The sequence below is a fragment of the Lissotriton vulgaris genome, chromosome 3_1 (assembly GCF_964263255.1).
Source record: "Lissotriton vulgaris chromosome 3_1, aLisVul1.2, whole genome shotgun sequence".
Classification (NCBI taxonomy): domain Eukaryota; kingdom Metazoa; phylum Chordata; class Amphibia; order Caudata; family Salamandridae; genus Lissotriton; species Lissotriton vulgaris.
Window position 1 is genome coordinate 46,461,435 of NC_141689.1, and position 25,593 is coordinate 46,487,027.

The 25,593-nt window shown below is 45.0% G+C and overlaps 1 protein-coding gene and 1 pseudogene across 7 annotated transcripts in view; both read right to left on the reverse strand.

The window, feature by feature from the left end:
- The window catches only part of LOC147725910 (C-type lectin domain family 12 member B-like), a 270,787-nt gene extending 248,783 nt beyond the window's left edge, over positions 1-22,004 (reverse strand). Inside the window, exons 1-2 of one of the 7 annotated variants that reach the window (XR_015309403.1) lie at positions 21,853-21,952; positions 14,917-15,186 (exon numbers count right to left, since the gene is read on the reverse strand). Coding sequence is in view for 1 of the 7 variants with exons in the window: in XM_086962822.1 (XP_086818948.1) it covers positions 11,502-11,724 (223 nt within the window). In the remaining 6 variants the exon portion in view is untranslated. Of the gene's footprint in view, positions 1-11,501; positions 11,766-14,916; positions 15,187-21,568; positions 21,662-21,710 lie in introns of those variants that run through there. The other 6 variants (XM_086962824.1, XM_086962826.1, XM_086962825.1 and 3 more) reach the window with 6 other exon arrangements.
- Positions 22,005-23,730: 1,726 nt separating this feature from the next.
- On the reverse strand, positions 23,731-24,990 carry LOC147725911 (tRNA-queuosine alpha-mannosyltransferase-like; annotated as a pseudogene).
- Positions 24,991-25,593: the final 603 nt, after the last annotated feature.

Genomic DNA, 25,593 nt, shown 5'->3' on the forward strand with positions numbered 1-25,593 from the left:
GCAATTCCTGCAATCTATGTGGCTGTCCATGGCATCATTGTGCCATCCTTAATAGATTACTAACAATGCCTCAAATTAAGCTATTCTTGGTATAATGGTGATGAATATCGAAATGGTGGGCATTCAAGGTATTGTTGACAAAGATATGAAGGGAAAGGCGAAGTCTGTCTTTGGGTGGCGGTAATACACAGGGGTAAGTGTTACTAAGGTCAAGCTGATGGTTACAACGTAAAAATGCATTTGCTAGACATGAAATTCTGCACAAATATTGTGTTTTATCGCCATAAAAATGACAAGCTTTTATTTAGAGGAATCAAGACAATTTACCCCAAATTTAAAGTTTGTACTTAATGAAAAATGTGCATATTTTAAAACAAAAAGCTATTATTCTAGTGTTAATAAATGTTGGCTGTGGGGTGTTTTTAACTATCTTGGTTCTAGATTGCTAGGGGGCACTTGCTTAACAACCACAACAGCGCAAAACTAGTTGTCTCCTTGGATCTGCTGACTTGTGTTTACAACAAGTAGCTGGATTCACAAAGACACTGCTAAAATCAGCTGGAAAATCATCATTTCCAAAGAGTAGTCACTCAAAACCAACACTCGCGGACCTGCAAGTGCACTATAGAGCCATAACCTTGAACAATCATCTTTGTCCTTTAGGTTTTTTGGCCAAAGAACAATTCACTGAACCTGTACTTCGGATTTCCAGAGGATTTAAAACATGCCGTTAATTAAGCTTCATCATAAGAAACAAAACAAGGTTGTAAAGTTATCAAAACTCTAAGAAATGCAAAACGCAAGACTGGAAACACTGTGATTGTGAACAAAATAGTCAGGTTCTGAACCAGTACCTCATGGTATTTACCCAATGGAACCACTTGTAGCTTTATAACTATTAATCTAGGTTCCGATGGATCCAGGGTGACCAGGGCCGGACTGGGAACTAAAAGCCCTGGCACATTTTGCTAGACCAACCGTCCGGCGCGTAGCGAACAAGCGCAGCGAGCGAGCCCGACTGCTACTAGGGTGGTTTGGAGGGGGTTCTCCCCCCAAGAAAATGTTGGAAACAGACCAAAATGGTGAATTTTACAGCACATTTTTCATTACATATTCAATTGTATCAACTTTCAAAGCACAGTAAATAGTAGCTGATGACCTTAAAGAACATCAGGTTGCCCACCCAGTCATATGTACCCATAGACATTCTTTCAGAGAAAACCAAAAATAGACACAAGTAGTGCATCAGAGAGAACAAAGTAAAAGTGAGACAAGCCCCCACATGGTGTGTAGCGAGCAAGAGCAGTGAGCAACCACTACTAGGGAAAGTGTGGGGGGGGGGTTGTCCCTCCAAGAAAAATTTGGAGACAGAAAGGCCAAAACAAAGCATTTTTCAATAAATTTTTTCTCCTAAACCACACGGATGACATCACCATGTCTGCAACGAATGAGGCAATTCCAATAATTGATCACGTCATCCATGTACAACTGAGCCAGTTCATTGGTATAATTGATAATTCCATCACAATGCCCTTGAGCCAGAGAATAATTAAAGACGTCATCTTCGTGCCATGGTCTCTCCTGGGCTGGGTGCTTGTGGTTGCTGCAGGGGTGAAGTGCTGCCAGAAGACCACATGCCCTGGCAATAGGCGCTACTCTTGTTTCCCAGACATTACCTTGCATTCTGGGACATGTAGTTTTGTTTTCCAATTATGGGCCTGGGTCTAGATTTTCATGCAAAGTGCTGAGGCACAATGGGGTGAAAGCATCAAACACTGGTCAGGAGTCATTTTACAGTTTGTTTTTCAAAGCAAATCACAATTTCATTGACCATTGGTGAGAAAAATGAAGACAATACATGTTTTTGACATAGTGTTTTGGCCTCCTCATTAGCTACCACTCACTACACCTAGTCTCTGTATGTGTGCCCACATACTTGGGTCTACAGGGTACTGCTGACATGATGCCAGTTACCAAGTGGCTTTTCCTGGTGTCACCAACTTTCTTTCCCATCGCCCTCCCGCAGCGGTGTGCCCCTAAACGAGCCAGGGTCAGACTGATTTGCATATAGCCATGTCTGAACTGGGGTGGCAGAGTAGGCTAAAGAACGGTGATGGATTAAACCCAGATCTTTTGACTGGGTGTGAGTGTTTGATTGGTTCAGATGCTCCGTTCATTACCACCTCCTTTTGTAGCCCTAAACCAGCCGGCATCCCATGGTGGTACACAAATCAGACTGCCCTTGCATGTGTGAGCACCCCTTAACATGTGGGTATGCCTCTCGCAGCACCCACTCCAAGCATCTTCGGTCACAAGGTATGGTGGCCTGGCAGTGCGTCTGTAAAACCCAATGCCACCTTCTCTTCATCATGGGGCATGTAGCATGCAGGGTGCCTAGTATGTTAACCACTGAGTCACACATAACCCCCAGCACCTAATCTGCACAGACTACATACAAGTCAATCATAGCCAGCACCCTGTCCGTGCTAAGCATATGAAGGAAAACAACTTTCCACACACAGACGTGGGAGGACACAATACAAGCGTCATCTGTGGTTTGAATACCATAACAGAACACCAATACAAAAATAAATAAAGGACTACAAGTACCAGAATGCACTCTGCCTTCCAGAAGTCCTATATACAACAATGCTCACTGTACATACAGTTTTGATTTTCATTTTATAAACGCAGGAATTCAAGTCCCATAAAGCAATATCCCATGAGAAGGTATGATGTACAACAATTCATGTAATTTTGAGTTTCATTCTGGCTATGTAAGTACCAGAGTGAAATCTATCAAGCACAGATATGCTACAAAAATACAAACTGTACATGTTGCTTTGATTTTCATTTTATAAATGCAGGAATACAAGTACCAGAATGCAATATTCCTCCTTCGTGTATTATATAGTACACACCGAGTACATGCTCTACTGGTTTTCGTTTAACAACGAAGCACTACGAGTATCAAAATGCATCCTAGGTCAATTATAGCATAAAACACACGGTACATGTTATTTTCATTTTAAAAATGCAGGACTCCAAGTACCAGAATGCAATATTCGATGCACCTGCATGATATAAAACAATTCACATTGTTATTTTGATTTTCTTTTTACAAATGCAGGACTGCAGCTACCAGAATGCAATATCGAATAGACAAGAAGAACACAAGCTGCTTGTGTAGTTTAGATTTTTCTCCTATGAACGCAGGCTACAGGTATCAGCACACAAACTGCGAAATAGGGCAATATAAGTTGTTGTAAAAACAACTGAGGTGGTAAATCGCAAATCTCTAGTCACACACTGACCTGCTAAAAAGAGGAGGGATGCTATCTCACTCACTCAGCACTCCCTCATACCCCAGGACCTACGCTCTTCACTAGCCAAGCGCCTAGGAGGCATCAAGAGGTTCTTGGTAGCGCTATAGATACTCATCACACAGACCTAGCTGCAGATAGTGGTGTGACGCAAACCAAACTCCCCCAGTAAAATGAGTTGAGGGGCCACTGAAACTCTCATACCTCACACACATTCTCAGTATTGAGGCTGAACTGGGGGCCCTTAAAGGTGGAACTACACCACCACAAGGGCCTGTGCTGGGCCCCTGGCTGCAGAGAGACATAAAGGCATCATGCCAGCGCTATGCAAATCATTAAAATAAAGGAAAACATATACAAAAGCTTTATTTAAATTCTTTAATATGCCTGAAATTTTGAATACATTGAATATATTGATGTGACGCACATCCCTTTATAACTGAACACCTCTTTGCCAAGCAGTCCTTTCATTATGCTCTGAAGGTAGGGCCATGCTGACCTGTTACAAAGCCAGCATAACAAAACACAGCAAGCCACAGCAATGATGCTGTTTGTCTCAACCAGATGCCTGTGCCGGTCTCATCGCCTCCAGCATGTCTTGGGGCGGTATAAACGCTATACTGGATTGCATTTGCATTGCATGCAATTTAAACGGCTGGGGTCCAGTCGTAATTAAATAGACTCACCGGCGTGCCTCTCTTTCCCAGTCCTGTCTCTGGCCTCTGAGATGCCTGCCTCAGAGTCACACGCACTTTTTAATAGGCGAGCCCTAATGCGCATGTCATGATGACCGTCATCAAGCAGCAGAGACCCCACCCTAAGGTAAAACTAACTGTATAACCCTGGCGCACAGAGGCGGAGACATCTGCGTGCTGTGCACGTCTACGACTATACGAACGTCATCATGGTCAGGTCAGGAGGTTTTTAATCAGTGGTCGAAGTGGGAGGAAAAAAGTAGGGGAACTGTGAGCGGAGACTCCAAGTGTGGGGATACCTCAAGGATTGGATCAGTAGGCGGAGTCAGAGGTATCGCCAGAATGTGCCAAACATCCAAATTTTTAGTATTTGTTTGGCATTTCACCGACCAGTTACAGTTTATTGTGTTATTTAATTCAAGCAATGGATACACATGATTATTTAAGGTTTAATAGGAGTTATTGGCATTTAAACACATTCACAAAGTAGGATATATTTCCAATCACACAATGTCCCAAATACGCTTTAAAGTGGAATCACAAGCCATTTGTCTTCAAGCCATGCAGTTTCTCTCATTAGCATTTCTCCTCCCTTCTTTCACAAGAGCAGTTCAAACATGAATGGCAAAATAGCTTTGTTTGCAATTTTTTCTATATTGTTATGGCTCTGCCATATTTGTCACAAAATATGTCATCCACTGCATATTCATACAGTTTTAAGTATCATTTTGTAGCTCAAATGGATAAAAAGTGACAAAAAACGTGACTTGAGTTGCTGTAAAGTGGACGGCCCTTTGCAAAGGTTGACTGATCACCTTTCTCACTGCTGAATTTGTATGTTATACTGATACTAACAAGGTAGAATCTTTGCAGAAACTTAACATATATAAATTGTCTAAATAATAAAGTATAATAAAATATATTGCATTACACTGCAGCCTTTTTTTTGTTGCATAATTTAGGCAACACTGCGGCATCATTTTGTACCCCATTGCTGCATATTTCCAGTGGCTCCAGAGCAGGTAGCACATGTTAAAAGTGCTGGTGCCGCCGACAACCTCACGAAGTGGATCAGCATCTGCGCGGACGAGCTCGCCCCGCTGAGAACCCCGCCCAGCAGACCCGGCAGCAAGAAAGCCCCATGGTTCACCGACGAACTCAAGAGCTCCAAGAAGAACTGCCGAGCCCTCGAGAAAGTCTGGAGAAGGGAACCTACACCGGACAACAGGACCTCCTTCAAGCTTGCCACCCGGAAACACCACCAGCTGATCCGCGCCGCCAAGAAAACAGCATTCAAGGACCGGTTGGACAACAACGCACACAACTGCAAGGAACTCTTCAACATCGTGAAAGAGCTTTCCAACCCCAGCGCAGGAAACAACGACATCACCCCATTGCAAGACCTCTGCAACTCCCTCGCTTCATACTTCCACAACAAGATCGCGGACATACACAACAGCTTCACCAACCAACCAACGCACACCATGACCGAACAACCACCCCCCACCACCACCCTCCACGCCTGGACCCCGATCAGCACCGAAGACACCATCCGCACGATGAACTCCATCCACTCCGGATCACCGACCGACCCCTGCCCTCACCACGTCTTCAACAAGGCCGACGCTGTCATCGCACCCCACCTGCGAGACATCATCAACACATCCTTCGACACTGCCACCTTCCCTGAGAGCTGGAAACACGCCGAACTCAGCGCTCTACTCAAGAAACCAACAGCGGACCCCACCGAACTCAAGAACTACCGCCCCATCTCGCTCCTCCCGTTTCCAGCCAAAGTCATCGAGAAGACCGTCAACAAGCAGATGGCCGCCTTCCTCGAGACGAACGGATCCCTCGACCCCTCACAGTCCGGCTTCCGAGCCAATCACAGCACCGAGACCGCCCTCATCGCAGCCACCGATGACATCCGAGCCCTGATGGACAATGGAGAAACAGCGGCCCTCATCCTCCTAGACCTCTCCGCGGCATTCGACACGGTCTGCCACCGCACCCTAGTACAGCGCCTCAGCAACATCGGGATCCAGGACAAGGCGCTGGAATGGATCATCTCCTTCCTCGACGGAAGAACACAGAGAGTCCGCCTACCACCGTACAAGTCAGAGGCCTCCGAAGTCATCTGCGGCGTCCCTCAAGGTTCATCGCTGAGCCCCACCCTCTTCAACGTCTACATGAGCCCCCTCGCGGCCATCGTACGCAAACACAACCTCAGCATAATCTCCTACGCCGACGACACCCAGCTGATCCTCTCCCTGACCAACGACCCCACCTCCGCCAGAGCCAACCTGCACGAAGGGATGAAAGAGGTAGCCGAGTGGATGACGACCAGCCGCCTGAAATTAAACTCTGACAAGATGGAGGTCCTCATCCTGGGCTCTTCACCCTCCGCCTGGGACGACTCCTGGTGGCCTCCCGCCCTGGGCACCGCACCCAAACCGACAGACCATGCACGCAACCTGGGCTTCATCCTGGACTCCTCCCTCTCCATGACCAGGCAAGTCAACAACGTCTCCTCGGCGTGCTTCAACATCTTACGCATGCTACGGAAGATCTTCTGGTGGATCCCCACCGAGACCAGGAAGACGGTCACCCAGGCCCTCGTCACAAGCCGACTGGACTACGGCAACGCCCTCTACGCCGGTACCACCGCCAAGCTCCAAAAGAGACTCCAGCGGATCCAGAACGCCTCAGCCAGACTCATCCTCGACATCCCACGAACCAGCCACATCACCGGACATCTGAGAGACCTCCACTGGCTCCCCGTCAACAAAAGAATCACCTTCCGCCTCCTCACCCACGCACACAAAGCCCTACACGACCAAGGCCCGAGCTACCTCAACAGCCGGATCAACTTCTACGCTCCCAAACGCCACCTCCGATCTGCCAACCACGCCCTCGCCGCCGTCCCCCGCATCCGAAGAGCGACTACAGGAGGAAGGTCCTTCTCCTACCTGGCCGCCAAGACCTGGAAATCCCTCCCGACCGACCTACGCCTGACCCAAGACCACCTCTCCTTCAGGAAGAAGCTGAAGACCTGGCTGTTCGAGCAGTAGCGGCACCCCCCCCCCCCCCCCAGCGCCTTGAGACCCTACGGGTAGGTAGCGCGCTATATAAGTGTCACTGATTGATTGATTGATTGGTGCATGAAGCAAAGAGACTGTGAAGTTTGAAAACTTAGTTTGGTGTGTGTGCAAGTCCTGCATTGACGATCTTTGGTGAGTTGCAGCTACTACTGCTGAAACAAGGCCAATGGAGGTACCAATGGGTGAGGCGGACTGGCCTCGATGGCAGGGCCGGCTTTAGTGCTGGTGGCGCCCTGTGCAACAATGTTTGTTGGTGCCCCCAATGATCACCTACATCTCGTACTCCCTCAATACCACCTGTTAACAGTCCCCCTCAAGTCTCCATAACCACACTCTCTCAGATGCTTTTAATTTTATTTACTGCGCCACTCATACTGGTGTACGGTGTCAGAGCACTTTACATCACACACTACACAGAGACAATCATTTATATGTGTGTAAATTACTGTATAGGAAATGTTACATAAGGCAAAGGACATGACACATGACAACCATACTAGTAGGCAGTATAAATTAATAGCTCACTGTTCTATGTTAGGATTTTAACTTATAAACTGCAAGTAACAAACGGATCTCTCTGACAAAAGCAGTAATCTACCAACCTAGTTAACATTATGTGCACTTTGTGATCTGAATGTTCTTTGCAGCAGGCACATTAACCCTCTGTGCTACCTTTGCAGGAGTCAACCCTTCCACTAGGCAAAACTCTGATCTCTCTCTAGGAAGAACATTAATCACCGAAGTTATCATGACATTTCTATTGTTGCTGAAAATTGCTGGAGGCCAGGAAGGAGGCAGCAAGTTTTTTTAAACCCTAATATACTTGCAAACACTACGCACCTACCCGAAATAGGTACCGAGTGTGGTCACACTGTTCGTACCGCCCTAACCTGCTCAAGGTTCATCTGACCTAAGTGACAGAGTCATAGTGACTGGATCACTGTTGCTCTAGGGTGTGCTGTTTCGTAGGCCTGCCCGCAAGACTGGAGATGAACTTCAGTATGGATTGTAGGGGACAGGCCTTCAAGGTTAACCCACAATTGACACCACTAGGGTACATCAGCTTGTCCGAAGACATCAGGCCTTCTAAGGTCTAGTGGGGCCTTCTAAGGTCCAGCATGGGAATATGCTCCCTCAGTAGAGTGGTCTGGTGGACTGGTCATGAAGGCTGAACTGGGTTCCCCAGTTCCAAATTCGACAGCTCTGGCCATCGTGCCACATCCTCTCCTCCACTGAACACTATACTGCCCTACTGAGAGAAACTCACACTGCCTTCAGCTACAACCTATTTGTGCCGCACTATAAACACTTGGATGTGGCTCAATTAAAATTATGCACTTGATAGGAGTAATATGCTGCCAAAAAAATAAAAATAAAGTAAAAGAAAACACTCCTAGGGAATGAAAGATTATGTAAAGCTTGTGAAATGTAAGCAGAAACAACATGGTTACCTTCACGATCTCCCACTCACTATTCAGAAATCAGCGAGTGGTTTTACCTGAAAAGTTAAGGACAGGACTACAAGGCCCTGAAGGGAACCGTTTCAATGTCCATTGCTTATATCCTTACAAAACATAAGCAGTCTGGTTTAACCCCTTGGCCGCGGCGCTAATTCCACCTCGGCGCTGGTGGGGGGTGAGCGTGGCGCCACCATGCTTGTGACGGAACCACGCCGTCATGATTCACGGGCGAGCTGTGCTCATGATGGCGTGGTTCCATCACGACCCCGCCCGCACAGGCGGGGAATCAGTGCTGCTTGGGTGGAGCCACCGCAGCATGACGGAACCACGCCGTCATGAGCACACGCCGTCCGTGGCTCATGATGGCGTGGTTCTGACCTGCGCCGGGAAGGGATTAAAAAGACCACATCCATAAACACAAAGCCATGGTACACATTTTGTTTTCCAATCCACCCATCAGCCAGGTATTGCAAAACATCCAGGAATGGTGCACTTCCCCACCTGGGGACAACAGTGCTGTTCAAAGAAAGACGAGAAAACAAAACTAGCGCTTCACTGCAAAGTCTGTAAAGTAAGGCTAATGTGTTTGGATGTGAATAAAACGAATCTGTCCATTTTGCACCCACTATGTCTTGCTTTATTTAGTTATGTATTTATTTTTCATATTTAAAACCTTTTATTTCTCTCCATCCCGACGCTGTATTTTGGAATAGAAAAATGTCAGAAAAAGGGCATTTCCTTCATGTGTTTTTCTTTTTTGAATCCATTTCACAGGGAAGCAACTAAATGAAAGAAGGAAAGAGAGCTTGTGAACCGTTTCTTCAAGTCACAGTTTTCAGTAAGTGAGGAGCGAGACAGAAAGAGAGGGAATAATAGGATGAGAGGTTGGGAGGGGGCAACATCCAGCACGGAAAACAGAACCGTCCTCCTGTCGCAAAGCCCGCCCCCACCCCATCCAGCCTACCGGGGGACTTACCAGTCTGGCCCCATTGATCTTAAGGGCCGGAAAGAGCCGTAATTATTACTACAGTACTCATTCCTGTCCTTTCCCAGGACTGGCGTAAAATGGTCTGCTAGCGCCAGTGCAGGCACCCGTGCAACACGGTGCAAGGATGTCTGTGTTGCATGCAGGAATTATTTTTGTGCAGGAGGTGGCATCTTCCTGCACAAAAACAATCCTGAGAGGCGTTTCCTCTATCGATATACGCTACAGAATGCAGCACACATAGAAAGAGAAAGTAACAAGGAGAAATGAAGACATTTGTCTTTGTTGTGCCGCACCTTAGAAGGCGTATTTATGGCGCACTCCCAGGTCTTTGTCAAAAAAGCAATTCCCTTTGGCCACACTTATCAACACAACATAAAAAAACAACTGACAATGCAGACAAACTAAAGAGCAGTGCAGTAAAAACCCAAATTCTCCCAGGTCTACCAGTGATAGTAAATCTGGGAATGCATCAGAATCCATGGGAGTTGTTTGGGAACACCCACGCAACGCCCATGGAACGCCTCTATAGGGTTGAGTAACGCAACGCAGCAAGTTGTGCTGTGTGACGCTACTCCTGATTTATCAAGCATGTGAAGAGGCCGTGTGTGGCTTGATAAATCGCATTTTAGGGTTAGTGTTGCACTTGAACCACGTTGCGTGGTGTAAACAAGGCACACTATAGGGCCCCTAGTGTTTTTGCACATTTCAGTATGTGGAGCAGATGACACCACAGTTCACAGCTCCTGCGGGAAGTTGTGTAACTTAAGAAGAGACTGTTATCAAGTCTGCATGATCTTGGGGCTTGTGACTTTAAGATCCGCCCTTCTGCTGGGCCTGTCACGGTAAGTTTATAGGAGTCAGCGGGGCAGATTTACAAGCCCCTTGCGCCTCTTTTACGCCGCTGTTGCGTCACTTTTGTGACGCAGCAGCGGCGCAGAAGATGCACCATGGTGCGGGGTATTTACAACGTGGCACATCTGGGAGATGCGTCACGTTGTAAAGCCCTGCGCCAGAAGGAGGCGTTCCGGCGCAAGGGGGAGGGGGGGTGTTCCTGCGAAGGAACGCCTCCTAAAAGTGGCTGAGTGAAATCTACAAGATTTTAGGCCAATGCTGCGTCAAAACCCAGCGCCTGCTTGAAGCAGGCGTAAGGATTGACACAGCATTAACAAGATAGGGCCCCCCATAGCATTGCTGGAGCTGCGTCGCGCTTGCAACGCAACTCCAGCAATGAGCCGCCTTAAGGCACAGATGCGTCACGCATCTGTGCTTTTTTGCCCCATGGTGCGCCGCATTGTAAATGTGGCGCATCACTGGTGCCGGAGGCATGGCGCACAATAAGTGGCGCATCCCTGCTGATAAGTAGGGATGCGTCGCTTATTGTAAATCTGCCCCAGCATTTGTAGAGCAATCCCTCCACATGGCCCAGATGTCATCCTCTGGAGTCTATGAGTCTATGTTTCAAAGATGTTTGAGTGCAGGAGACTTCTTCAGATCATCAGAAAAAGTCCCTGTCTGTCACTTAAACTGGACAGGTATCGCCAGGGCCAGACCGAGTCGAAATTCGGTACTGAGTGGGAAAATTTCAGGGGATGATTAAAAATTGATTTTAATAAAATACCTACAAAAGGGCAAAATGACCTCTTAATTTTGCTTTTTGTTCCTTCACTTTGTTGTATAATGTTGTTCCCTCCCTCCGCTAGAAGTGCGTGTTTTCATTCTTCCCCATTGTTACAGACACGTTATCTGACACAGTTTTTTCTCTTTGATGTACAGCGCCGACCCTTCTCTTCTGTGTGTTTCCGGAGCCCTCTCACACACGCACTGGTCCCGCCCCGGGGCTCTTCTGGGTCCTTACATGTTCTGCCTTTTTACTGAGTGACTTACCAGAGCCGACACCAAACCTATTCATTGAAACGAACCTCGCCATTTCTCACCTTTGCTAATTTGGAGACTTCCACTGATTTGTACAGGTTCTTTGGAGACCGGTGCTGCGCTGTGGTCTGTAGAAGAAGGCCTCGTGGCGCTATTTGTAATTGAGTAGAGATTGGGCACGCTGCTCTCACTTCCAGTGGGGGGTGAGAAGTGTTGTGATAGACCCAGGCCTCTCACATCCAGTAATGTTTGCATGCACACTCTGGCCGTGAAGAGACGCGGCATAGATTTGCATAGGTATTCTCAAGAGAGGCTGAGCGGCTGCCCTGAGCAGCAGGTGAGAGAGGGCTCTCTCTGTGCAGCAGGAAACCCTCCCCCTGTCCTGTCTCATGAAGTTTCCCTCACTCTCACCACTTCCCTCTTTTCTGCTTCCAGCTCTCTGTGGTGAACCAGCAAGTATTGACTGCAAACCCAGGCCAACTTTCGATTCACCCTGTGAGCTCTCAAGCCTCTCAGGAGCTCAGCAGGAGGATATGATCACAACACTTAATAGGGTCATGTGTGCAAAAGGCCCCTGTGTGCAGTTCGCCAAACTCAAACTCCTTCACCTGAGCCCCATCCACAGGACCTACTCAACTTACTAAGCATCTTGGGGCAGATTTACGAAGACGTCCCACAATGCAACGCACCAAGACGAGAGCAGACATACACCATATGTGCTAAGATACAGCGCATTCCTGCTCTGGCGCACAGGGCAGCCTAGCTCCAACGCAGGCACCCTTGTGCCATGGTGCAAGGGGAGTACCTGCTTCACATGCAGGTTTGTTTTTGTGTAAGAAGGGGCACCTACTTGCACAAAAACAACCCTTTGAGGCCTTTTCGTTTTTGTATGTGCACTGCGGAATGCTGCACGCATAGAAAGAGGAGCAAAAGAGGAGAAATAAAGATATTTCTCCTCGTTGCACCTCTGCTTAGAATTACTACCATTCTGACGCATTCCGAGGTTTACGAATCGCTTTAAATCTCAGACTGCACCGCAATCCATATGTGGATGCATGGCAATGCCCGTGCTCCGCCTAATGGAATGCCTTCCCAACACATAGGAAGACAAGGCAACGTTATGTGCTGCCTTTCACTACTCTGGATATCCTAACCCACTCAGACACACACAAGGTGGCTTTGCATGGCTTAGTAAATATCACTTGCGTTGCCTTGGGAGGGCTGAGTAAATCTGGCCCCTTGTTACTAACCCAAACTCCCTGCCCAAGGGTACACTCCGGTTCTCCTAGACCCAGGACTTTAAGTGGGCCAGGTCTCACCAGGGCTGAGCACCAGCAGTTTTTTAAAGGGGGCCTCAAAACAGGTCTCTATCGGGCTCAGTTTTGTGCCTTGGCACAGTCGGTCCGTGTTTTTTCCAGACTGCAGTAACAGCAGACGCATTGATGTGCGCTGCTCACACTACTCACTTCTCACTAGTGGAGAATATAAGGCATGATGTCATGCCAGGTGAGTGTTGTATGGGAAGGGAAATCTTTTAAGGAGAGTAATTTTCTCTCTCGATTTCCCTTCTCTTTTTGAAACTCAGGAGCAGCAACATCGTCTTGGTGTCACCAGGGCTTTTAATGGAAGCTTTTTCAATATTATGTACAAGCCATAGTTGCTTCTTATTTATCTTATGCAACTAACAGCCATTGACAATGCCAATGGTCCTGACTTCTTGTAGGTATGATATTACTTGTATCATATATCTAGATGCAATGAAAGAAACAGCAAAATACAAGTCGGGCGGCACATTATCCCTCACCAAAATGGAAGCTCTTCATTTAGTGTGATTTCAGTGTTTACAGTGGTATTCATTTACCATTAAAGCGTAGTATTCATTTAGTACGCATGAAGACTAAGTAGTATGCCCACGAGCCGAAATATGCTAATGAGGGAATACTAGTTCTACTCAACTACCCTTCAAATACATGAGGAACACTTCAATTGATTGCTAAAAGAAGACTGGTAGTATTCCAGAAGAATAGTATTTGAAGCTTAGTAGTATTCTGTTAGTGTTTATCTGCAGCTCTTGTGCTATTTCAAGAGCAAAATGAAGGCTAGTCTCCTTGATTGTGACCACTATTTGAAGACTAGTGATATTCTTTGTGAGCAATATCTGAATACTAACGGACCACTATTTGAAGACTAGTGGTATTCTTTGTGAGCAATATATGAATACTAACGGACCACTATTTGAAGACTAGTGGTATTCTTTGTGAGCAATATCTGAATACTAACGGACCACTATTTGAAGACTAGTGGTATTCTTTGTGAGCAATATCTGAATACTAACGGCAATGATTGTGAAGACTCAAGTAAGACTAGTAGAATTTAAAGTGAATGTTAATTGAACACTAGTCACATTTGCTCTGATTAATTTATAGTAATGCGATTGATTTGATTGCTTGCACAGGGCTTCTCTGAATGATTCCTTATGTGAATGATTATAATCTGCCTGTTACAAACTCATTAGTCATACATTCAGCAAACATTTTATGATGTGTACCTGGAACATGTGTTTGTTTTCAGACTACCCAGAAGGAACAATTGTGCAAAATTGAATTAGTCGCCATATAAAAGCTTAACTGTTCTAACTCCTCCTGTGCTGATTTTCACACCTGCTTGGGTCTGTACTCTGCCATTAGGCAGGAATTTTGTCTTTGTGGACGCCCTTTCCAACGCCTGTTTTCCTCGGGTCTGTAGTCTGCCATTAGGCAGTTTGTTATTGCACACCAGGGGGGTCAGTAATAGGCCGTTTTGGTATTTGCTCCTGGGGAGTCTGTTATGTTGGAATTTTACAATTCCAAGGCCCACTTCTGTTAGGCAGACTGCCCATTAATATTTTTCCTGCACCTGGGCTGTTGGGTCCTGGGCTGTAGCCCTATTTAAACGTAGGCTCTGCTTGCCCAAAGTGTAGGCTGACACCCAGCCCCCCATATCTGACCTCCGAATTACCCACTTACCTTTTGAAGGGTTTTTCTGCCTGGTGTCATGGATTCCTATCAGGAGACTTACCGGGATGACCAGTAGGAGGAGGATCCCCTTAACGCCCTACCATGGGAGGATTCCTTTTATGACGCAGTGGACAATTCCATGGTCGCGGAGGCATTGGCGCCGTTAGAGGATCGCCTGACACGCAAGATTGATAAGGCTTGTGAGCTATTGGCTAAAGCTGCGCTATTTGTGCCAAACCCTACACCAGGGAATGCCATGACAGATGATCAGCCACCACCTTCTAAGCGACCCAGAGACTCGGGCGTCGACACTGATGCGTTCAGTCATCTTAAGCAGGCATTCCTGGCCAGTTCTCAGGCGCCCACAACCCCTGCTGCAGCATCACTTGCTACCCAGGGGGAGGATGATCAGGGTGGAGCTGGTGATCAAGGGGACACTGAGCTATAGAAAACTTTAGAAATAAAAAAATAATAACCTTACCTCCAGTAAGTCCCACACAGCGAGATTGCTAAGAGGTCTTCGGAAGCCATGTCCCCTCTCTCCACCACTCCGCAAACGCGGCATCTGGCACACTACTGGTTGGGGATGAAGTCCACTTTACTTCGGAGGGACCTTTGGAGGCTAAGAAGCCCTCCTTGTACCTCCTGTAAGTCCTACACAGTGGGATTCCTGAGAGCTGGTTGGAGGCCCATCCAACTTTCTCCACCACTCTGCAAACACCATTACTGCTTAAAAAACTATAGACATTCGCTGAAAAAAATAAAGGTTACAGGGGCGTTATAGCTAGGAAACGGAGATTGAAAAAACGTTAGTAGTTCAATGAAAAAACCAAAGGTCACAGCGACGTTTTAGCTAGGCTCTGGTTTCACTTGAATTAAATCAGTGAAATTCAGCTGTTATAGTGAACTTACGCCCCCGCAATGCACCACCTATGACCTCATGTATTACAACACTCATGACATGGTCAGTGACATCATTGATGACATGATCCACAAAATCACTAACGCATCCACTCACATCCCCATAGAACCTTTCATACACCCACTCCCACATGATAATTCACAAGCCCATTTACAGACCAATACCACTACTTACACACCCACTCACAAATTCATATATCTACACACACATCCACTCACCGATACAGCCACACATACACCCACTCATTCATACAGTCACTAATATATTCACTCATACGCCCATATTATCCCCCACACACTGGGTTAGTCAGCTGTAGAGCTACTGACAGTTACTCACACACCCATACAATCAATCACACAGTCACTGGTGCTTGCGTTTCGTGCAACTCACGATCAAGGTCCCCTGTATCTGAGAAAGAGATTTATCAGCTATGCCCCCGCACGCACCCTCAGATCTTCCACCCTGTTCAAATTATCCCTTCCCCGGTTCAAACGAGCTAGACTCGGTGGCCAATCGATCTCTGTGATCGTGGCTCGGGCCTGGAACGCCCTACCTCTCCATCTGCGCTCTATGCCAACAGTGGCTGCATTCAAAAAACACCTGAAAACACATTTGTTCAAGAGTGTAATCTAAGATGCCTTCTCTTTGTTTTGCTGTCTGCCTCTTCCGTACCCGCGCCAGGATACTCTCAAGTAACGGAGCGCGCTATAAAATGGTTTATACATACATACATACATACATACTTACTCACCCATACAATTACACCCGCCCCACTTCATATGCATACAGATACTAACAGGGACTCACTCACATACAGTTGCTGACACATGCACACACTCACCCACCCCACTGCTCACCTATACTGATCTTTACATACCCAGGTACTCACCCATATATCACTGGCAAATCCATTCACTCACCCACACAGCCATACACACACTCACCCATACAGCCCCTCACACATGCATTCACTAACCCATACAGCTACTGACTCACCCACTCATTCATCAATACAGGCAGTCACACACCCCCTCACCCAGACAGGCACTCAGACAACTTATCAATCGCCCATACAGCCACTCATGTACCCACTCACACACCCATACAATCACTTAGACACCAACTACTGACAGACGTATACAGTCAATCACACACTCACTGAATCATCCACACAGGCACTCATACACCCAGCGATTCACCATAAACACCTTAGTATTTATATTTAACACTTAAACTCTATAAAAACAGTCACAGGATGATGTCAGTGATGTCATGAGTGATGTAATATGTCAGGTCATAAGCAGTGTATATATATATATATATATATATATATATATATATATATATATATATATACACACACACACACACACACACACACACACACACAATTAGCTATAGAGGCTTTCAGCCAACCTTCTCATCAATTGGTCTATTATTGTGTCATTCCCATTTTTCATCCATCCACTGCAGCGTACAGCTTGGGACAGGACAGTGAGACAAGCTATTGGCTAACTTTACTGCGTGTGATGGCGTTCTTCCCCTTCACAAGAAGTAAATCCACACACAAAGTAGTGCCCTTAAGAGTCAGTGACTACTATGGCAAAGTGTCCTTCTGAGATCAAAAAGATATTTGCTTTTAGAGAGTTTTTTTTAAAATATGGATGTGCGGCCGGTAGGTTCCACATCAATAAAGATTTGCAAAAACTGTGAGAAAACAAACAATAACAAAGCCAAAACGCCTTTTAGCTTTGCCATTGTTTGTTTCATATTCTAGAACATTCAAACCCAGTCAAGATCACAAAAAGTACTCAAGCAGCTAAATACATGTACATATTTCAAGATCAAAATGAGGGTGACGTCAGTATACAACTGGAAACATTATCAGCATGTGACACAGTTGAGGGGGAGTCAGGCAGTGATGGTAGGTCTGGCAACCATTTTTTTAAGGAATGGCGCCAGTGCAAGGCACACAAGATTCTGCCCAGCGTGTCACTTTTTGGCCTCACTGTGACTGTTGCTGAGCAGTAGGGTCATCATGAAAGAGTGATTCTACGTTTTGTGGTCTATGCTGGTTGGGTGAGGGAGGCAAGTTCAAATTTTTTTCAGTTGCTGTGTTCACTGTCTGGAAGTGGTGGTGACTGGTGCAGAGACGATGCTGAGGTGATGCTGAATGATACTCAGGTCTTGCTGAGTGATGATGATGTGGTGGTGTACTAGTGCAAAGGCGATGCTGAGTGATACTGATGTGGCCCGAGTGAGTGTGCTTGCAGACATGTAGCCATTTCTCCAATGGCCCTTACTCTGCAGGGCCATCGGAGAGGTTTTTACTGCAGCAGAGACGTAATAGTCTATGCCATGGCCAAACTTAAGGTCCCCCCCGCATATAGGTCGCGTGGGCAGACCACTATGTTTGCAGAGACAGAACACCATTGTCGCTGTGACGGAGTTCCCTTCCCGCCAACATATGAATCAGGCCTGTAGTTTCAAACAACGCACTTAACAGATTAAGGGCCCGATGTAGATAATCCCAGATTACCTATTCTTAAATACCGAATCATACCGATTTGGTATTTAACCACTTGGATGCTAATGACAAGGGTAACTCGTCATGCACTGCCCATTCATTTCAATGGAAATGATAGTAAAACAGCAATAATTCCTTAGCACTAAAGGGGTTAAGAACAGGCAAATGGGATGTAGGTATTATTACCGAATCGGTAAATACCGATTCGGTAATTGCCATTCATTCCTTTGGGCCTGGAGGCCTATAGGAATGAATGCCAATTACCGAATCGGTATTTACCGATTCGGTAAAAGGGGGAAACATTGAAGGGTGGCAATTGTGTATGGGTGCACATGTTGCATACATACATGCCCCAAGGGCATGGATGTCTGCAACATGGCACTGTTGGAAAAGCAAAAAAATGCTTTTTCCAAGGTTTTCATTATTTACCACCAACTTGTAGTTGGTGGTAAATAACGAATCATAAAAGAGGAAAAGCACTCATTTGAGTGCTCCCTACATATCAAAATCGGTAATTTACTGATTCGGTATTTTAAGGAATCGCTAAGTTACCGATTCCTTAAAATACCGAATCGGTAAATTACCGAATCAGTAAAATGCCCACCTACATCTCATTTTCCAAATACCGGACGGTAACGGCCGAAATTACCAAATTTTGGCTGTTACCGACCGGTCTTTGCCTACCTACATCTGGCCCTCAATCTTCTTTTGGTGACATCTCACCCTTCTGGCTTCTTCTCCCACTTATTCTCAGAAGGCACCCAGTTGCATTAAAGACGGACACATTCATTTTTAGGCACGGGAGATTAGTCGATTTGCCCAGAATCACAGGATGTTTTTGCCTCCCGCCAGACACAAACTTACTTCCCCCGCTTCATGGTCGGCCTCTACCTTTCAGCCACATCCTCTATACCCTTTGGGGTAGGTAAATTGAGTGCCATTATTGTGCTCTAGTAAAGTCTGTTCTTATTCACTTGCCCAGGATGAGTGGCATATCTCAGGGGAGGTAAGCAGCAGAAGCCACAAAGCGCAACACCTTTAATACATGGATGCATTGTGCGTCAGTGTGCACTGCGGTTGTAGTGCAGATGTAGGCAAGCACTGATAGTTAATTTGGTGGCCCAGGGCCTGTTAAAATGTACGCGATTAATAGATTTCTATGCAACTTGCCACTTCGATGTGGCAGTGTAATATTAAGTGCCACACAGCTCTTCTTACCACAGTTATGTTGATTGTAAGCCCAGCATACTAGAGATGCTATTGTAAAAAGGGCGCTCCGCATCTGTGTGTGAACAAAGTCATGAGGAAAGGTGGGCGCTTCTTTATCTTGCGAGGCACTGGCATCTCTAGAGGGGAACTTGCTGAATATCATCTTGTCAGGGAGAATCCAAGGGCCCCTTGTATTCCATACATCGTGGGAGTGGTGGTCAATATATTTTCCATGCACGCAGAAGTGACCAGAATTGTTTTAATCACTGAAGGTTAACTTTGAGTCTAAGGATAATGGCAGTCTCCCCTACATAAAAACGCACACTAATCAAAATATGTGAACACTGCAAGAAACATCAACTGTGAGGCTGAGCACATACATATGTAGTATACGCAGGCACAGTGATAATTATATGTAAGTGCCCTAGCAGATGCAAAAATAAGATGAACTGATTCGTGGAGTTGATGTGGAGTTGCTGTACATAGCTGCGGAGTAAAGATAGTAGATCTGTTTGGTTGGATCATGAGCAGAAAGGCAAGAGGGCATTAATTTTAGCGTTCTTAATAATACTTTATCAAATGTGAGTGGCATCGAGTGAGCCATAGGATTCCACGGCAAATGGTACTGTAAGAGATCTTTTGAGTCAGTAGTTTAGCTGGGAAAGCTAGGTTTAGCAATGTGTTAAGAGAGGTGGATAGTGTTAGTTTCTTGGTGTTGTTAATGGCAAAAAGGCATTATTAATGAGGTGAAGGTTGGTTGCCATTTTGGGACTGGGCAAGTAATCAGGGGGGGACACTATTTATAGGGTTTGGGTGTGATGTTGTTACTGTATTACTGCTGATCCATTATTTGAGTACATTTGTGGTGGCTCCATGTTCTCGTTTCTGGGTGCACCATGCTTCATTCCTGGACGTGGAAGATACTTGAGTGTCTGTCTATCAGTAATAAAGTTAGGGCAGTTTGTTTAGGTTTTTTGTATCTCTGACGTTTCAGATTGCTGCTGTTAGATCTTTCAATTTGCACTGTTGTCTGTATCATCATTCTCTGTGCCTGTGGACCTGTCTTTCTATTATTGTGATTTGCATCAGGTGTTTGCATGGTTGAAGCAAATCCACCTTCTTTTTTGAGTTTCTTCTTGGTTGTGCAGAATAATTGACAGAGGATTATCTACAACCATCAATGTGACGATCATGTTTTATTCAACACCAACAATGATGAAACAATTCAGCATTTAGTTGCATGCAAGTGTTACCATTTACGATATTATGTCACTGACTATGGTCATGCAGATGCAATAGGACTTCATTATGGTTTCCACAATATTTACAGGCGTCACTGTACATTTTATGGTCATAACAGTCATGAAAGAACTGGCCATATGGCGCAGGGATTTTTTTTACGTTGTTTTGATCAAATTGTCATTTCATGTGCTATATTCATCATAATACATGAGAAAGGAAAGGACTCTGATGATACACAAAATGGGGACACCCAACAAACTGTGCCCTATATCAATCAAATGTCTCCATCTAGTGCGACCCTTTTATTGGATCATATGTTCTATGTCGTGTTAAAATACCTCCTATCATACGCAGCAGGTTTCATACTTGTGCAACGGTGGGAATGTAGCAATACCTCTAGAGCAGTCGACCTCGAGGGTCCGAGTCTCGGCAACGACTTTCACCAACCAACCTGTGATTCTGGGCAATATACTCAATTTCCCCGTGCCTAACAGAAATTAATGTGTCCTCCTATAACAAAACTGGTGCTCAAGTAAAGCGCTCTGATGTCTCGGGTCTCACGATAAAAAAGATCTTTAAAAAAAAAGTATTGAAAAGTTGCTGTCACAGAAATGAACGTCATGTGAAGCACAAGATAAAAAAAACGGCCTGAGAGTTGAAAATACATGTATGCATCATCCTTATTTTGAAAAAGTCATACTATTTACAAGACTTAAAATCCTGTATGCAGTTTCCACACGTCAGCAGGTTGTTAATATGTTTCAGATTCTAACTGGCCCAGGCATTCATTAGGAACCGTAGTTTTGTTTTACTTGGCCATGGCTCGGACTGATATGAGAAAGTGCTTGTCGCTAACCTGGCTTCTATTTAGTATGCCTAGTCATCCAGTTTAAAGCAAACCAATGCAACATTTCTATTTGCAAAACGTAAAATCTCCAGCATCCTCACGATGCAACCAACTGTGTTTACGAGCAGACAAAGTATCTGTAGTCCTGCAAACAGCCATGGACATGATTTCAAAGCATCGACTCTGGAGACAAGTGTGAAGGAAATGAACTCAACTGCCCCTCTATTTTGTTATTGTGGAATTAGCAGAGCTTTCAGACACTTACAATGCTGTTACTGGCGCTGCGGATGGAGAGCAAGGAACTAACACCCAGTCGGCTCGCAATCCTTGTTGGAGCGGGGGGTGGGGTCAGGGGGGATTTAATATTAAAATAAAAGAAAAGCTACCTGACCAGTGACCGAGTCTGCAATGCTGTTACTGGCGCTGCGGGTGGAGAGCAAGGAACTAACACCCAGTCGGCTCGCAATCCTTGTTGGAGCGGGGGGTGGGGTCAGGGGGGATTTAATATTAAAATAAAAGAAAAGCTACCTGACCAGTGACCGAGTCTGCAATGCTGTTACTGGCGCTGCGGGTGGAGAGCAAGGAACTAACACCCAGTCGGCTCGCAATCCTTGTTGGAGCGGGGGGTGGGGTCAGGGGGGATTTAATATTAAAATAAAAGAAAAGCTACCTGACCAGTGACCGAGTCTGCACCGCTGCTCCTGGGCCGGGGTTCCACGTTGGCGCTCTTAATTTGAAAACACTGCGCAGGCGCAGACAGAAACTTTGCAGCCCAAGTCAGAAAAAAATGGAGCCCAAAAAGAGCACAACTCAACTCTGCTCGACAGAACAAGCCCAACGCCCATCAACAGAAGACCAAAAGAAGAAGGAGGTAAGCATGAAAGAACTGGAGGTCCACATAACGAGTAAAATAGGTTACAAAAGTGAAAAAGTATATCGAGGAGAAACATTTATTTTCCGCTGTAAAGCAAACAGCTTTATATGTAGTTTACTTAATAAAGTATTGCAGCATGAAAATAAAAATATGAATGTAAAATATTTAAATTAATTTGTATGAAAAACGCAGAAACAACTTTTAAAGCCCAAACTATTTGCAGTAGTAATGTCATAACAAGAAAGAGAGCATTGCAATCGATAGAGGCTACCATGTCATAATTTTCACATGGTTATAATTAGATCTGTGTTGTTGCTTTAAATAAAATGTGAAAATTTGTATAATAATAATATTGCCACTGTTTTGAATCTTCGCAAACGAGAAGACAGACTTTAAAACACTGTCAACAAGCAAACGTAGCTGCAACCACATATAAGCTTACCAGTGCCTTTCAATATAATCATTTAACACCCCCAATGTTACATACGTGACAATAACTCCAAAGCTGCCTTGATCTACAAAGTATTTAAAAAAAACACACAGGAATGCCTAGGAAACATTTTGAGTTTTGGTGAAATTTAACATTTTCCCACAAGGTGTGTTTTAAATTCCAAATAAAATTGTGATCTTTAACATCGTGTTCAGAAAATTAGGTACATTGGAGTTTTACAGTTACAATGATTGCGTTTTCTAATTAAAAAAGTTATTATAATGTCATGTTTATTGTTGAAGTAGAATCCTTACTAAGGGGTAATACCGTACAAACTTTAGTCACCTGTTAGGTAGTGTACTTCCAAAATCAAAGGACACATTGACTCGGTGTGATCACTTAATATGACAATGACAACAACATTATAATTCTGCCCCAAATATAAATGACTGAAACTGTAGATAAAGTGAGAAAAGCTACCTTTGGTATGACATGCGTACGAAACAAAATGTAAACACTTATGGCGTTTATCATATGTTTCACTCAAGAATTAAGGTATAAGCAACATCTTAATACAGACATTTTGATTTGGGCATGCCCTCTTCGTTAGCACTTCCAAGTCAAAGCTAAAAAAAAATCATTCATTCAGTGTTACTTTAAAGATATCTGTAAGTCAGATACACTTATATCTTAAAAATGTTTAAGGAGAAGAAAGATAAAATAGGAAATTAACATATTTAGTGATGCATCTAGAAGTGCCTTATATGTGAATGATCTTTACAAATCTATATTCTTTTGGGATTTGAGTGATGGAAGGAAATGATTAACGTGCTCTGTTGTAATTTAGTTTAAGACAGTTCTACACCAGGAATGATAAGCCATTAAGGTTCCACTTTATTGACACTTTTTATCATTGATCTCCTCATCCACATGACTCATATTTGAGATCTTAGAGTGGTTTGGGGAGAAGAGGTAAGTTAACTCAAAAATAAAAAAGATGCATTGTTTTCATAGGAGTCCTCTGTTAAGACTGCTGAGAGTCATTTGCAACTAATAGCATTGTAATAACGTAGTGTCTAATTATGATATCATGTTTTCTATAATCTAGAGCTGCAGTCTAACCAGTAGCCTTTGCTCCCTCTGTCATCAACTAACAACTGATTCTGGTTCAAGTAGGTCCTGGTATTTGTTGCGTAGGGATGCCCATAAATACTTAAAAATGTCATCCTTGTATTGATGCTCCCTCACAATGTCTGGCCTTTCACAGAAATTCTGAAGCCTCTTAAACAGCTGTTCAGGAGTCGAATACAGATATTGAGCTGGAAAGATTTCTGGATACTCCAGAGCCTTGGTACACAGTGGGTACCAACCACAATGTATGGCCTCCAGCATTGCCACGCCAAGGAACTCATGCTTGGCTGTTGAGACAGCAACATCAGCCATACACAGGGCTTGGAAATAGATCTCTTTGCTAGGAAGGTAGCCCCAATGCAACAGAGAATTGCCCAACGCCTCCCTGGCCTTCAGAAATACATCTGGCACATCTGTATAGGTTTCTCCAAGAACAGACACATTGAATCGCAAGGAGAGGCCTTTAAGCTTAAGCAGAACTTGGAAAAAAGTTTTCTGGGTCTTTGTTGTGCTCCCAACGGTGAGGCCAGACAATGTGTAGTGGTCTTTGCTCTTTGTCAGTTTCACTGCTATTACCATGGGGAGTTACAAAGTGCTCACCAAATGTATGGTCCGATTTTGTATTCTATGGTACATTGGACACCTCTAGTTCATCGGCTGTTGCCACTAGGTTTTGTGGTCTTTACAGTTGTGCGAGAAAAGGTACACCTTCTCGATCTTGGGCATTGTTTTCCATCAAATTCCCAGCAATGGTGTTCTGCTGTGGAGTAGTCAAGCTCGGAGCCAGGAAAGGTTCCCCTTTGACTGCAGACCTGCTCTCCAAATGGATATGCTTGCAATATGGCAAGAGGAACTTACTAACATCGGGGAACCTTACAGGGAAGTGGAGGACCAGGCACCTTGGCCTGATCAGTCCTTCCAGGTCATCGGGACTGTGATCAGGCATAAGCCTCAAAAAGCCACGGTTACCGGTCAGAAATGACTGCATGTTATAAAGCGAGTTTAATACCACCACGTCGGCCACCAGGCAGGAAAGAACTTGGTTGTAGCCATATTGGAAGTCCTTTCCTGGCCCTTGCACACAGGGTACACCAGCTGGTTCTCGTGGAAGTAGAGGACCTTCTGAGCTTGCCGAGGGCAGGTCGTAAGGCAACCAGCTCAGCTAGGTTAAGCACTGACCTGGCAAACAGGATGCTATACTGGGCACTGGCTGGCACGGTCTGCATGAACGTGAAGGCAGAGATGCATGCCCTCCAGTGCCACTTCTTGGCTGGCAAGCTGCAAAGTGCAGAGTTTTTAAAGTCTTCCAAGAGGAGATCCTCCAGTACCTAGTGCGAACCTCCATAGAACGCCTCGATGATGAGCACTCCCATTTTAGTCGACAGGTCTTCTTATAGGTGGTTTTGGATCGTAGTGGCTGCGGGAGCGACGTCTCTCAGATGCTTAATGTTATATAAAATGTAGATAGATGACTGAGGTAACCATTTGCACATGTACACACGAAAGCCATCTTGAAACGGGATACTATAACACAAAACAAATACTAGAGTATCGGGACCATTTTGTACGCAGTATTTTACTGGCTACATTGGAAGTGGTATGCATATTCACAATCGAGGACTCTAGTAGTAGAAATACAGTTTTGAGTGCTTGGAGTTTTGTTTGGTCACTATATCAAATGCATAAGATACTAGAAACTCTTTTAACGTCTCCATTTAGGATTTGAATTGTAGAAAATCGCACGCTTTGCTTTAGGAATATCATGACATATCAACATAAATATGACACTAGCAGAAGAAAAAAATATTTATTAAAAAAAATTAGCTAATAAATCGTACATCCAGCATTTAACTATATACTATTCAAAAAGAATTAAACGTTCTAAACAAGAAGATGGCCACCTTGTTACCCACGGAACAGTGGGCGAATTCACAAGACAGCCGAACGATTGCTTCACTCCCCAGCAGTGACTGACG